This window comes from Leptonychotes weddellii, chromosome 3 (assembly GCF_054177405.1).
Source record: "Leptonychotes weddellii isolate Sample4059 chromosome 3, ASM5417740v2, whole genome shotgun sequence".
Taxonomy (NCBI): domain Eukaryota; kingdom Metazoa; phylum Chordata; class Mammalia; order Carnivora; family Phocidae; genus Leptonychotes; species Leptonychotes weddellii.
The window spans coordinates 30,344,378-30,359,143 of NC_138371.1; the positions used below are offsets into that span (position 1 = coordinate 30,344,378).

General features: G+C 43.4%; 1 protein-coding gene across 1 annotated transcript in view; it reads right to left on the bottom strand.

Moving 5' to 3' along the window:
* The window catches only part of KIAA2012 (KIAA2012 ortholog), a 96,618-nt gene that overhangs the window by 23,551 nt on the left and 58,301 nt on the right, over nt 1–14,766 (bottom strand). Inside the window, exon 14 of the mRNA XM_081813881.1 lies at nt 4,084–4,221. Coding sequence (XP_081670007.1) covers nt 4,084–4,221 — 138 coding nt within the window. The remainder of the gene's footprint in view (nt 1–4,083; nt 4,222–14,766) is intronic.

Consider the following 14,766-nt stretch of genomic DNA (forward strand, 5'->3'; position numbering starts at 1 on the left):
CATCTGTACAGCAGAGATCTCAGGAAGTGGGAGGGAAAATGAAATAAAGTTCTAATATGGGCCTGGTCCTAAGTAGGAATCAACGAATGTCTGTTCCTTTCTCCTTTATGAATTGAATCTTTTGTAGGTGTGAACATTCTTTCAAGATTATTATTTCATGTAACTCTTACCTCACTGTTGAGAGGCAGCTATTGGAGGTCCCAGTGTTACTATTTTCATTTTACTAAAGAGGAAGCACAGACCCAGAAGCGTTACAAGGTCACTCATTTGGGGTCTGCAGTGAGGCTTTATGGCAGATGGTTGAAAACATGGGCTCTGGAGCTGGGCTGTCTTTATCTTGTTTCTGTCATTTACTAACTGTAGGACATTTAGGGAGTTACTTAGCCTCTCAATGCCTTAGTTTTCTCATCTGTAAAATGGGAAAATGTTACCTATTTCTTAGATTCATTTTGTGAATTAAATGAGTTCTTGCATGTAAAATTTAGAACAGAGCCTGGCACAGAGTAAGTGCTCAGTCATGTCAGCAATTATGATTATTTGCCTCTCTTTCCATTCTCCTTTTCTGCCTCAATATATTTTTTAAAGGTTTCTTTTTTTTTTGTTTTAAGATTTTATTTATTTGACAGAGAGAGACACAGCGAGAGAGGGAACACAAGCAGGGGGAGTGGGAGAGGGAGAAGCAGGTTTCCCACCAAGCAGGGAGCCCGATGCGGGGCTCGATCCCAGGACACTGGGATCATGACCTGAGCCAAAGGCAGACGCTTAATGACTGAGCCACCCAGGCGCCTCCTGCCTCAGTATTTTTATCTCCTACTCTCAAACCCTGAAATTTGCAATGCTTCCTACATGCACCAGGAAAAATGAATGAAATGCCCTGTGGGTATGCAGGAAATGCATAAATGACATGTGCAGAATGAGCTGGTTTCTATAAAGCTCCAGATGCTGAGGACAGGACTTTTCTCTGTTGATTCACCATTCTTTTCTACACAAGCCCTGAGATTAGTCCTTTTCTTCAATACTTAAGGATTTCCTAAGAATCAAGGAGCTACCATGTCAAGAGGGGAAGGTTTACTTAAGGAGAGCTTTTAACACTGAACATTCTCAAGAAAAGGTGTGATCTTTTGGGCAAGGACAGTCTGGGAGTGTGCGGTCTGTGGGTCCCCTGCAGAAGCAGGCTGTTACAGTTTCTGTGAGTCTTGGAAAGGGTTGACTGGAAATTGGGCCTTGGGAATGACAATGCCTTCCCCTCTGTAACACAGTGCCAATATTGCTGAACAGAAAGTGTAACTTAAAAGCACTATGGACACTAAATACACAAAAATAATTGTAAAATTCTACACTCTGAATTCTGCAGTTTCTAGATGCTCCATAAATATATTTATCTCATTTCCATAGTAATTATCACCTTTGGACATACTATACATGTTGCCTAGGGCAGGACAAGGATCCTGGTCTCTTTTGTTTGCTGATGTGTTCCAAATGCCCAGAAAGGTCCAGACACATAGTAGGTAGCAGATGCTCACCATGGATTGAATGAGTGAGTAGTGATGATGTTGATGATAGCCCATCCCGGGAAGTACTAACCATAATTCTTTAGGCCCGAAGGGGAGAACTAAACTGATGCTACGAAAAAAAGGATAGTTTCATTAGTATAAGTATTTTGGACTAAATGGTGTTCCTCCAAAATTAATATATGGAAGTCCACCACCAGTACCTCAGAATGTGATTGGACTTGGAGACATGGTCTTTAAAAACTTAAAATGAGGTGGGCTCATCATTGGCATGGGCTCTAATCCAATGACTGGTGCCTCATAAGAAGAGGTAGGACTAGGACACAGACACACGCTGAGGGAAGACCAGGTGAAGACACAGAGAGAAGACAGCCATCTACAAGCCAAGGAGAAAGGCCTCAGAAGAAACCAACCCTGCCAACACCTAGATCTCAGACTTCTGGCTTCCAGAATTGTAAGAAAATAAATGTTTTTTTTTTTTTTTTTTAAAGATTTTATTTATTTATTCATGAGAGACAGAGAGAGAGAGAGAGAGAGAGAGAGAGGCAGAGGGAGAAGCAGGCTCCCAAGGAGCAGGGAGCCTGATGTGGGACTCGATCCCAGGACCCTGGGATCATGACCCGAGCCGAAGGCAGACGCCTAACCATCTGAGCCACCCAGGCGCCCCGAAAATAAATTTGTTAAGCCACCCAGTCTGTGGTACTTTGTTTGGTGGTCCTAGCAAACTAATATAATAAGTAATGAATTAAAGCAATTATTTTGAATACTTGTAGCATCCCCCGCCGTCCAGAGTCATTCTCTCTTATTGTGGTTATAAGGACCCTCTTTTTTCTTTTTGAGATATTCCTCCCCTCTGCCCTTTTAGTCCCTGTGACTTCGGGCTGGGCCAATTAGTGTATTCTAATTTCCTTGCCACAGTGATTCATTTGGGCATGGGCATGTGACCCAAGTTTGGCCAATGAGATTCAGTTCCAGAATGATCTAGAAAAGAGAAGTCAGTGACCACCTTGTTACATGGGGAAAGAGCCTATCTAAGAGGAAACAGAGGAATGCAGAGCCCAGTCATGGAGTGAGATAGCTTGGGGACAAATACATGATTCTTCACTGAAGCCCCACACTGCAGAGCTGGGATTGGAGTAGCCCAGAGAAGATGTAACCTGAGAACTCTGGATTAGCTGAGGTTGGAAGGGTGACCCTCATGACCTCCCAAGTCTCTGACAGCTTACAGCATTAGACAGTGCCACCATCACGAACCCTGCATGTATTTGGTTGCTTCTCCTCTGTTTGTCTTTCCTAGGCACTTTTTTAAAAAATAGATCTTATTTTTTAATATTTTTAATAGATTTTATTTATTTATTTATTTGCCAGAGAGAGAGAGAGAGAGAAAGCACAAGCTGGGGGAGTGGCAGGCAGAGGGAGAAGCAGGCTCCCAACCAAGCAGGGAGCCCGATGCGGAACTCGATCCCAGAACCCTGGGATCAGGACTTGAGCCAAAGGCACGTGCTTAACCTGACTGAGCCACCCAGGTGTCCCTCCTAGTCATTTCTTTTTCTTTTTTTTAAAAGATTTTATTTATTTATTTATTTGAGAGAGAGAGAGAAACAGCATGAGAGGGGAGAGGGTCAGAGGGAGAAGCAGGCTCCCCGCTGAGCTGGGAGCCTGATGTGGGACTCGATCTCAGCATTCCGGGATTATGACCCGAGCCGAAGGCAGTCGCTTAACCAACTGAGCCACCCAGGCGCCCCCTCCTAGTCATTTCTTATCAAGGGCCTGGGATGTTGCTCTCTAGGGTTGTACAAAGGATCAGAGATCCTTCCATGCCAAGCCTGGCTTGGTTCCTGATTAGTTTCTTTTACTCCCTGATCATTTATTCCCAGTTCATTCAGCTCTTGGGGTGGCAAAGAATGGGTAAGAAGAGGATCCTAAGCCAGAGGGCTGTTGGATTAGAAGGGGGCCAATTTATGGGGCCTTCAGTGAGCACCTTCCAGTGCCAGGCACTGTGTTAGATGTTGGGGCAGAAGAGACTACTGCAAAGGTGGACAAATGATATCCCCACCATAGGAACGCTGAGTACCCTTAACTAGATATGAAGCTGAGCTTAGGAGAATAATGAACTCTTAGAGGACAGAAAATAAGGTCAGACATCCAAAGAGGATATGCAGTTGACTTGTAAATAGTTACCAAGAATCAGTCTTCTCCACTAATCAAAATACCAGCTCTACTCAGTTACGGTGATAAAAGAGTAACAATTATTTTAGCTACTGTCAAGATAAAATGAATTATATTTGCTTGTTTTATGAGGTAGTTCAAGGTTATCCTTTCTACTCTCTTTTCTCTGTCCCCCACCACCCAAACCAGACACCCAACTGATTTGTCCCCGATGGCTGGCTGTGATTACTGTCCTAATTTGTTCTTCCTTCATCTGCTACAAACTGCCTATTTTCTGTCCCTTCTGATAAAGCAGGAACTCTGAGGGACTTCTGAAGCTGTTTTTGCACCATGCAGAAATGTATTAACTGGAATGCCTGTGTATGTGTCTATAAAACCCCTCGCCTTCTCAGTGTGAGATCACCTTCAGGAACGGCGTCATGTCGATGTGCAGCTTGCGCGTGTAAAATTCTTTTCTGTTTGAACATATCAGCCCTTTATTTATACAACTTTGAGGCTCTCCTGTCTTCTGAGCTGCTGCCTCCAAGGACTGCTGGGCTCCCTGTGAAGAGAAGCAGAAAGCCCAACTTTCATAGGAATGATATACAGTGCGACAAGAGCTAGTCTAAATCCCCAAATATTTATAGAAAGTAATTTTTCATCGTTGGAACACTAGTCATAACACCTATTTTTACCATCGAAGACACAGGGGACCCAGATGTATAGAGGATAATCCAAGTCTGGTTATTAATTCATACCTGGGGTCAGTATAATGGCAAAGGGGAAAAAAGGACCTTCCTGTGTCCCACGATTGTAATCATTTTATTTAATCCTCACAACAACCCTGTTCTTGTTATTCCCATTTCACAGATGAGGAACCAGAGGTTCTGGGAGTTACTTAACGTAACTTGCCTAAAGCCATAACAGCTGGTAAATGGCAGAGCTGAAATCACCATCTGCCCCAGACTCGTTTTTTTAATGAGATCTTTTCAATACTTGTATGGCTTCCACAAACGGTTATCAAATCTACCTTGTAGATAAAGTTATAGCAAGATTCCAGTTTATTTGCAAGCTTAAAATGTATTTGATGTGTTAGGAGGAGTGATTTGAGCGAATCTAGCAAGAGGGAAGGAAGAATGGGAGACCCTGGGGCCTCTTCAATCTCTTGGGCCACACTCTCTCCTGTTACTACAACAAGCCAATGATGTCATGATTCAGAGCACAACAAAGTTTGATCTGAAGTTGTTTCCAGCCCATGCTCCATACTGCAAGCTGGGTGATCTTTCCAAGATGCAAAGTGGACCACACCAGTCTTCTCTGCTGAAAACATTAAAAGGCCCTGGCCCTCAGCATGAAGGCCAACCCACTTAAAAGACCCTTCTTGCCTGGCCCTGGACGATCTCTCCTGCCTCATTCTGTCCTTCAGCAAATACTTATTGAGTGACTTTTCTATGCCCAGTAGAGCAGATATGACAGTGCAAGAGGCAGACAGAAGTCTCCACCCTTGTGAAAATGGCAGACACATTCCATTGGGAGGGAAGAGATAACAAACAAGTAAACATAAGTTATGTCTGCCAGTGATTTGTGATATGAAGAAAAATAAAGCAGAGAGGGGAGTAAGGAGTAGCTGGGGATGGCAGTCGAGGCTGCAATTTTAAGCAGGGTACTTGGGGGAAGGCCCCATAAGAAAGTGATGTTTGAGGGGTGACTGGGTGGCTCAGTCAGTTAAACATCTGCCTTTGGCTCGGGTCGTGATTCTGGGGTCCTGGGATTGAGCCCCGCATCCAGCTCTCTGCTCGGCTGGGAGCCTGCTTCTCCCTCTGCCTCTGTCTGCCCCTTTGCCTACTTCCGTTCTTTCTCTCTCTCAAATAAATAAAATAAAATCTTTAAAAAAAAAAAAGTGATGTTTGAGCAAAGCTCTGAAAAAGGCCAGGGCAGGTGCTGTGGGACTCTCTGCAGGAACTGTTTACCTCACTGTGGGAATAGCAAGTGCAAAGAGCTACCACCAACACTGACCTGTCAGTTCCCGGAGCAATGTCCTTCCCGTTCCTGAGAACACATGCCTCCCTTCTAATTCCTCCTCGTTCTTCAGGTCTGGCTCATCTGGGCCTTTCATGACATCCCGCAGCACTGAGCACTTCCCCCATTGCCCACAAGGATGCTCATGCTGTGCAGCCAACTCACCTCCCCACTAGACTATAAGCCCCATGAGGGCAGGAACCATGACTGTGCTGTTCCCAGGTAACAGCAGTGCCTGGCACAGGGTCTGGAAACAAATATACACTTGGTAGGTATTTGCTGAACAAAAGAGTAACAGTCAGTAACAATGGGGCAAGCTATGTGTTATGGCCCAATTCAGTTACAATGGGGAAGGCCAGTGAAGACTTCTCCACAGGAATTATGTGCAGACCTCCAGAGACCTGTCCTCTGCCTAGCATTGGCTCCTCATTTCCAAGGAGGAAATTTGTTATTTTTCAGGGCTGATTTGCTGGGGTCACTAGTATGCCATGAGATCACTGTGGGTGTGGATTTGATCATTTCCATATTTTCTAGGAGACTAAATCTCAGATGTCTGTCTCTCTGGGCCATTATAAACTCCCACTCCTATAACATTTATATTAAAGTATTAATGATGAATTAACAGGTGGGTCCCCACAAACAGCCATCATTTTGATGAACACCTCCACCCATTTCCTTTGTTTTGAAATGTGGCTAAAGACTTTTCTGGACAAATACATATCCAATTTTTTGTCATCTCAGTCGTATATCTGATTAGCTCCTTGGAGTGAGACAGCCCCTTCCTGTTTCTAGATCAAATGAAAACATTTGGTCTAAGCTAGAATCAGACAAAAATTTTGAAACTTTCTGGCTTCCAAAATCATGCATGAATCACTGGGTGCAATAATAGAAATCAGACAATACTGGTTTGAGGGAAATTTCTCCATTATCTTCAAGAGCAGATTTTGTGTTAGCCCAGGAGACAAAAGCATAGTCATAGCCAGGTCCAATGGCTAGAATTACTTTAACTCCTCATGTGGGGCTCAGACTGAAGAGTAGGGAGTTGAGAGGCTTTGAGAAAAGTCTCTCCAAATCACTGACCTATACATCTTTTTTTTGGTTTTTCTTAAGTAGGCTCCACGCCCAGCGTGGAACCCAACATGGGGCTTGAACTCACGACCCTGAGATCAGACCCGGCCTGAGATCAAGAGTCAGACACTTAACCAACTGAGCCATCCAGGTGTCCCCGGCCTGTAAATCTTTTGATAAAACAATTCTTTTGACTGTATGGCTCATCTCCTTAACTTCTGGGGCCATGAATTCTAGCTTGATGGAATGTCTTCATGAAGGCTCTCTTGTCACTGGAATGCGAAGAACTGTTTTTGCTTATTACCTTCAAGTGTTCTAACAAATAAATGATAATGGAAGGGGGTGTGGGAGATGGGAGGAAAGAAAAGATTAAATATATGAAGAGGATTCTGGGAGGTGGTAAGAAGAGGAGGAAAGAGTCAAGAAAGTTAAAGCCAGGCAAGAAAGCCATGTGTTGGGATGGGTTTGCATTTATTCATTAAGCTGATATTTACTCGGTGATATGTGTCAGACAAACAAACATGTACAGAAGAATGATTTTAGATAGTGATAAGTCTATGAAGACAATGAAATGGGATAGGATGGAGGTTGAGGGGAAGGGGTGGGACTTGTCTTTGGGTGGCGAGGAAAGACCTTTCTGAGATGACTGGAGCAGAGAGCTGGGTGACAAGAAGGAGTCAACCATGGAAGGCTCTATCTTTAGCCGTCAGAGTAGCCTGTATCTGATTATTCAGAGGTAAAACCAGGCAGGGGTCCTCTGAAAAGGAAAGTGGAATTCCTGATTGCTAAGCCTGTTCTGACCGGCCCTCTGGGCTCCCTAGAGGCACCCTTCTGTTTTCTGGGTGGAAGAGCCATCATAATTGACCCTTGCAACTCTTGGGCTATTTTGAGAGTGAAGACAGCAGAATAAATAGTAAACAGGAGTCAAGGTATCTGAAGATGCAGAAGGGGGAAGAAAGCGCAAGGATAGACAGAAGGGAAGGAAAATGGGGGAAGTGGTAGAAAGCAGAGATACCTGAAGCTTTTTTGTGTCTTTTTTTGTGCAGGCTTCAGTGGGAATGATTACAAAACTGGTGGAAGGGTGAAATGTTTAGCAGAAAATCAAAACCCACCTATACCGTATTGTAACTAATATTTTCATGTTCTGCTAAAAACACCTGGATGCCTTTCTCTTCAGTAAATGAAACAATAAAGATTAATGAATGAGTTAATTTGGTAAAGCTGATTTGAATTGCACAGAAGGTGTTGCGTAAGTACTTGGCATTTAAAAAGTTATCTGACATTTAAAAGGAGATGGCTGTTAATGAATTCAAGAGCTAATCTTATACTCTGACAGAGAGTGCCATGGAAAATCCAGGATTATTATCTTGCTGTAAACATAATGTGATTCAGTTGAAAGCCAGAACAAAAGAGAGCTATGGGCTGTAATACAAATACCCAGATGCACACATACATAACGCAGGAAAACTTACGGAGGATGTCCATTAAATAAATACCATTCCTTTCTTATTCCCATAATATCTGAGCCCCAAACTTAAAGAAAAGCCCTTCTCTCTGGTAATTTTCCCTCCTCCTTTCAGCTTGTCTATTTTGAAGGGTCGCCACAATGCGTTGGCTCTACAGTCACTGGAACGTCTTACCTGAAGAAGGAAAGCAGGTTCTAAACTCAGTCAGCTAGATCTCCACCCATGCGTCCCACAGAGCCACCAAAGATACAGATCTGTCCTGCAGGCATCTCTCAGACCCTCCTCTTTACTTCTCCCACTCCTTTCTAATTGGGGTTCCCCATCTCCATAGCTGCGGCTTAATGGCTCCAAGAAGAGCTATTGTCCCTCATTAAGGAGGCTGCAACACTCTCACTGTCTAACTGCCTCCCACGCAGCTCACAACTTCATTCTGCCTGAGAGAAAGCTGCCAAGAGTCTCTGGGAACCTGTGGGCAAGCTGAGCTGGAGGAAGAAAACAGAAGGAAGGAGGGCCTTTGTAGCCAAGATCTGAAATGTGCTGGGGCACACACCCCATCATTATCTTAATGCATGGAGAGCAGGGTCGGGAGGCCTTTGCTGAAACCCTTATGTGGTCTATCAAGTTGTCACATCAAACCTCTGTGCACACAGGGCATTTGTCCCCTCCTGTGAGCAAACAAAAGGAAAAGAGCCAGTCTCTCCTTTGGACCACCAGGCCCCCCTCCTTGGCTGAGAGTCTGTCCCTCCACTTTCTTGGGGGCTGGGGGGACTCTGAATCCCAGCGGGGATGGACAGATCTGAGAGATTTAGTCACTGGGGGTGGGGAGGGGTGAGGAGGGCTAGGATTCTGAGCTTCCCCCTCACCATGCTCCCTACTGGGTGGGTGGGGACCAAATCCTGGAAAGGGCCACTCCTGCTAGGGAGCCATGGGCTGAAGGGTCTGGCCAGTTCCCCAGCACTTGGCCTTCTCAGGCCCTGTTATTTCTTGCCTGTGGAACTAAAAATGGGCGGTACGAATGGGGACACAGTGGGAGCTGAGGGAGAATGGAGCCCTTTAGGGCTCCCTATGACTGGGCTGCTTGGGGAAGGATCTGAGTGGGCCAGGGGCTCTGTATACACTACCAACTCAGGGTAACCGGGAGGGGACCCAGCCTGTGCAAAGTCAGGGACCCCAACCAGCCCAGGTCCCCCTCTGAGACCTTATCTCTGTCTAGGTTTCCTTGGCCTGGAGGAGCAGAAGACCTCTCGTCTTTAGGAGGCCAGACAGAATACCAGGATCTCAATTCAATAAACTGGTCTGCCTGCTCGGCCTCTTTCGGAGGAGAAAGGACCATAAACCATGGTGTGGTTCCACTCATCCCAAGGGTGTCCAGCAGGCCATGTGCCCATCACCTGGGTTCATCTTGTTCATCTTGGCCACCTGACATCCTGGCCCACTTTTTGTGTTCTAAAGGCAATTAGGTGCTGGTGAGATGGGCAGAGTGGATGGTTTTGGGAGGGGCTCTGCAAGGAGGCATGGTGGACAGACAGTTTGGTTGGAAGCCAGAAGAGCCTTCTTATTTCCCCTCCTGGCACAAATTTTGGTCTCCATCCACTTTTTTATGCTGCAACTCTATGAAAGGAGATTTTATATCCTCCTGAGTGTTTAGCAAATTAGTCCCAATAGCTAGCAAACGTAGATTAGGAAGAGAAACACTGCAATCTCCAGTCTTAATTTGTGAGAGACTCATTTAGGGACTTTTGCCATGTCATTAAGTTTTTTGTGCCTCAGTTTCCCTGCCTATACAATGGGGCCAACCAACTGCACTGTTCCCCTCAGGGAACATTTGAATAATGAAACTCAGGACACCTTAATTCCATGGACTTCTACTATCAGGAAGTAAATCTTATCCATGAGTTCTAATTGATAGTCTTCAGTTTAATTAAGTGCTTTGTTGACACAACAGAATCATTGTTTATCTGGCTTAGCAGGAGCTGGAGGAGAAAAATTTTAAGCCAAAATAGTGATCTCTTTTGCCCCAGGGGAGGTAGAAACTAGCTTTTTCTGTGAGGGGGTGTCTGGCTGTCTTCAGGCTGGAACTTTGCCTGTGTTTGAGAGATGACGCATCCTATTTTAGACTGGGAGATGAGAGGTGGTGGGGTGCAGGGTGAGAAATCTGAACAAGCCCCTACTTTTTTCTAACCCAACACTTTAACCCAAAACTGTGTGACTTTTCTTGTTATCGCTGGGTCTGGTGTGACTTTTCCAATCTGACAGCCAACCGAGAGACAAGGAATCTCAACTTGCAAACTGATTCCACTCTAAAAGGTCATTTAAAATCAGTCGATTTTCACTAGAAAAAGAAATGACACCCATGTTGCTTTGATTCCCACATTGGCCCATAAAAGTTTATCTAACCCGTAATTTAGCTGGACTAAAAAGCTGAACTAGCCCTGGTAGTGCTGGGACAGCAGAGGGCCGGAAGGAGAGAAACAAAGATCTCCTTTCCCTTTTTTTCCCACCCCCTTCCTTTCCTTTGGGCCCTCCTGTCCTCTGACCTCTAAGTTTTCTTGGGCAGCCCTGTACTGGGTGGGTGGGTGGGTGGGGGGAAACGGGGGTTGGGCCCTGCCGGATACAGTACTCCTGACTCCAAAATTCTCTGCCTGCCCCCTGTCCCAGGCCTTCAACTGTGCTTCCTTAAGTGCAGGACAGAAAACAATTAAAAAAAAAAAATTTTCACAATGAGATATGAGAAACCCAAAGGAATCTCTAATAGAAATATAAGCAGTGAAACAAAATCCAGACAGCATGGAGGGTATTTGGTTGGGGGGACAGTTGGGCTTAGGGGTTGGGAGTGGGTAGAGTGAGGGATGGGGACAATGGTAGGTAGACTGGCTCACAGTCCTTTAAATTATTCCTACTTTTCAAGCTTCTCCTTTTCCACATCTGCCCTTTTCGATTGTATACAAGCTCCAAGTTGTTTTATAATGGCTTTCAAGCAGAGAGTAGGGGGATAGAATACAATTGTAATTTATTGGGATGGCTTAGTGACAAACATTGTGCTAATCCTTTTCCATATGTTGTTTCATCTAATTCTTGTCATGACCCCCATGAGGGACATATTATTATCCTTCACAGATAAGGAAATTGGGCCTCAGAGAGGGTAAATAACCTGCCTGAAACCACACAGCCAGTTGGGAAGAAGCTGGGATCTAAATGCAGCTTTGTGGGATTCCCAAACCAGCAGACCTCTTTGCAAGTGCAGGTCACAGGCTGAATGGGACTCTGTCAGTCATGACATGTTTCCTCATCTGTAAAATGGGGATAATAACTGTAACTACTTCATAGGGATATAGTAAGGATTAAGGAAGATAATCAACGCTGCACATAGTAAACCTCAAAAACATTGGCTGTTATTATTATTTAAAAAAACACTCTCGGGCGCCTGGGTGGCTCAGTTGGTTAAGCGACTGCCTTCGGCTCAGGTCATGATCCTGGAGTCCCGGGATCGAGTCCCGCATCGGGCTCCCTGCTCAGCAGGGACTCTGCTTTGCCCTCTGACCCTCCCCCCTCTCATGTGCTCTCTCATTCTCTCTCTCTCAAATAAATAAATAAAATCTTTAAAAACAAAAAAACAAAAAAAACAAAAACAAAAACAAAACACTCTCAAGATAATGGGGAGAAAACTGTTGATACTTATAATAAAATGGAGGTTCATTATACTAGTCTCTCTACTTTTGCATGTGTTTGAAATTTTCCATAATAAAAAGAAAAAAAGAAAAAGAAATCAACTAGGCACCTATCATGTGTCTGGTTGGAACTAGCAGCCAATAGATCAATAAATACAGACTTCCTGGAATAAATGATAGCGTGAAAATTAAAAAAATAAAAGCCTTGGTTTTGTAATTAAAAACAAACCCCTCTCAGTAAGTTATCCTTAAATTGTCAATGGAGTTTGGGGCTGACAAAATAATCCTGTGGGTGAGGTTGAACCAGAAGTTGAAGTTTGCTTAGATCTTCAAAAACCTTTGAATCAAGCTCCACCACCAAAACTATTTACAAAGCCAGGAGGAAGCAAGGGGAAGGGGGAGGAGAGGGGACGAGGAGAGAGAGGGGACCAGCATGGAACCTGGGGAAATTCTGTGCCATGCCTTTGGAAATGAGAAACAAAAGGTGGGGAGTAAAGCCTAATTCTCTGGATAGGGAGATGCAGACAGTTAATTCTCTTAGGAATCAGTAATAGGCCCAATCTTACTTATCAGCCTCAAAAAGATCTCCAAGAAGAGTGCCTAGTGATATCTCCTATCTGCACATGACCCAGAGAGTGAAATACCAAATTGTGCCAACCAACAGCAGGAAGTATCTGGAGAGTGTGTGAGTTCTTAGAGAAATGTCATCTGAACTTCCATATCATTATCACTGGAAATAAAACAAGTGCCACCTCCAAATCCTATTTGGAGGATTATAGCTTTTCTACCGAGAACATGGTCCTTAAAGTCAACTAAAGATTAATTTGTCAATTTTTTTCCAGTAGCTACCATGTGTCAAGAACTGTGCTAAATACAAGGGATACAAAGGTGAATAAGGCAAAATGGGGGTGGGAAGGGTGGGGGGAGTCTGTCTTTAAAGATTAGTAGCTTGTTCTTTCAGATAACTGCCAAAAAATTCAACAGAAGGCAGGGTATGCCTCAGAAGGACACTGAAACAAAAGGTTACCTTTGTACCCTTTTGTACAAAAACTTAGTGTGTCTACAGGTGGGTTTTTATGTGTATGTTGTTGTTTGTTTGTTTGTTTTTGTCCCGCAAGAGGAAGGCTGAAAGGGTTATGAACACCATCTGTGAAACCACCAAGGAAACAGATGGGGTAAACACAGGTTTATTCAACTTAAATCCTAGTGTGCTAGAATTACAGGCTACTCTTTGAAATCCCAAAGAGGTAAATTTAGGACACCTAAGATCAAATATGAATTCATACTCTCAAAACTCATAAAACCTGAACTTAAGAGATAATATAGGTTGAAATAGAAGTGGCTTTGTGAAATGGGAAAAAGGGACATAATTCCAGTTTAACAGGATTTATAGGACACTACCAAAGTTCTAATCCCCACAAAGCAACAAAACAAAACTCAAGATAAAGCATGTGAGAAAGGATGTTTGCTTTCCTTAACAGAGGGAGAAAACGGACAATGTGAAAACTGGTGAGATTGTTTCTTTCTTATTTTAAACAAAGAGATGCAGTGATTCTTGGGAAATCTAATTAAGGTTTGAGCATGTACTTTAATACTCTTTACTGACAACCTCTCTGCCCTGACAGTTCTATAAACCAGTGGGCTAAGGACTATTCTTGCTCCAAGCTTTCATGGATGGATCTGGGTGCACAAGAGTTTCATAGTTTGAGATCCAAACTTTTCAGAAAAAGAGGCAAATTCATTGTCCCTCAAAGTCTAGGGTCAGAGGGATAAAATGCTGAAAAGGGGTTAAGATCTTTCAAAGGAGAATTCTGGTGACCCTATCCCAACAATTTAATAAAAACTTAATAATTTTAATTAACAGTAGTTAAAAAACAATGGCACTGTGGTGTTGATCCTTGTTTAGCTTGCTGCATACTTGTTTACTGTGACTTCTAGATCATTTTAAGCCAGACTTGAAAAAACCCAGTTTTCTGCTTGATTCATTTTTCCTTCTTACGGGGAGAATTTTGGAAAAAGAAAAAAAAAAAAAAAAGAAGAAAGAAAAGCAGTGAAAAACAAGAAGGCAAACTAAAATCAAAACCTCAACTCAACACAGCCCTAATTTCAAATTAGCATGACCGCACTTTTTTGCATGCGTTATTGACAAGTCTTTTCCTCATAGGTACATTTATTATTTTTTTACATAGCTGCAGTTCTAGTTAACATCACTTTGATTTCCACTTTTAAAAGGTAATCAGTAGTTCTCAATTGGGGGTGATTTTCCCCTCAGGGGACATTTGGCAAGGTCTGGAGACATTTTTTTATTGTCACAACTGGAGGGCTGTGCTCCTGGCATCTACTGGGTAAAGGCTAGAGATGCTGCTCAACATCCTACAACACATAGGAAAGTTCCCCACGACAAGGTATATCTGGCACAAAATGTTGATGGTGTGGAGGCTGAGAAACTATGAGCATTAAATCACAGTTTCTAGTATGAACAAGCATCATTTTTTAATGCATGAATTAAACCTCTCACCGAGAGGGATATAGCATCATTAAGGTAATCATTTCTCTGATGTTGGACTATTAGGCTGTTTCCAATTTTTCCTTATTATAGATAATGCTGCAGTGGACATCTTCACTAACTTTTTTCAGCTGAATTATTTCCTTAAGATAAATTCCCAGGAGTCAGAAATACTGAACAAATGAGTAGGAGTATTTTTTCATGCTTCACAAGCTATTTTGCCATTTTGCTTTACAACTGGATTAAACCAAATTACAACCCACCAGAAGTGTGTAAGTAAGTGTACCTGTTTCACCAAAATATAGGCAGTACTGGGTGTTACCATTTAAATAAAAGTGAGAGGAGGCATACATCTCAAATATAAAATGATACCTCCAGTT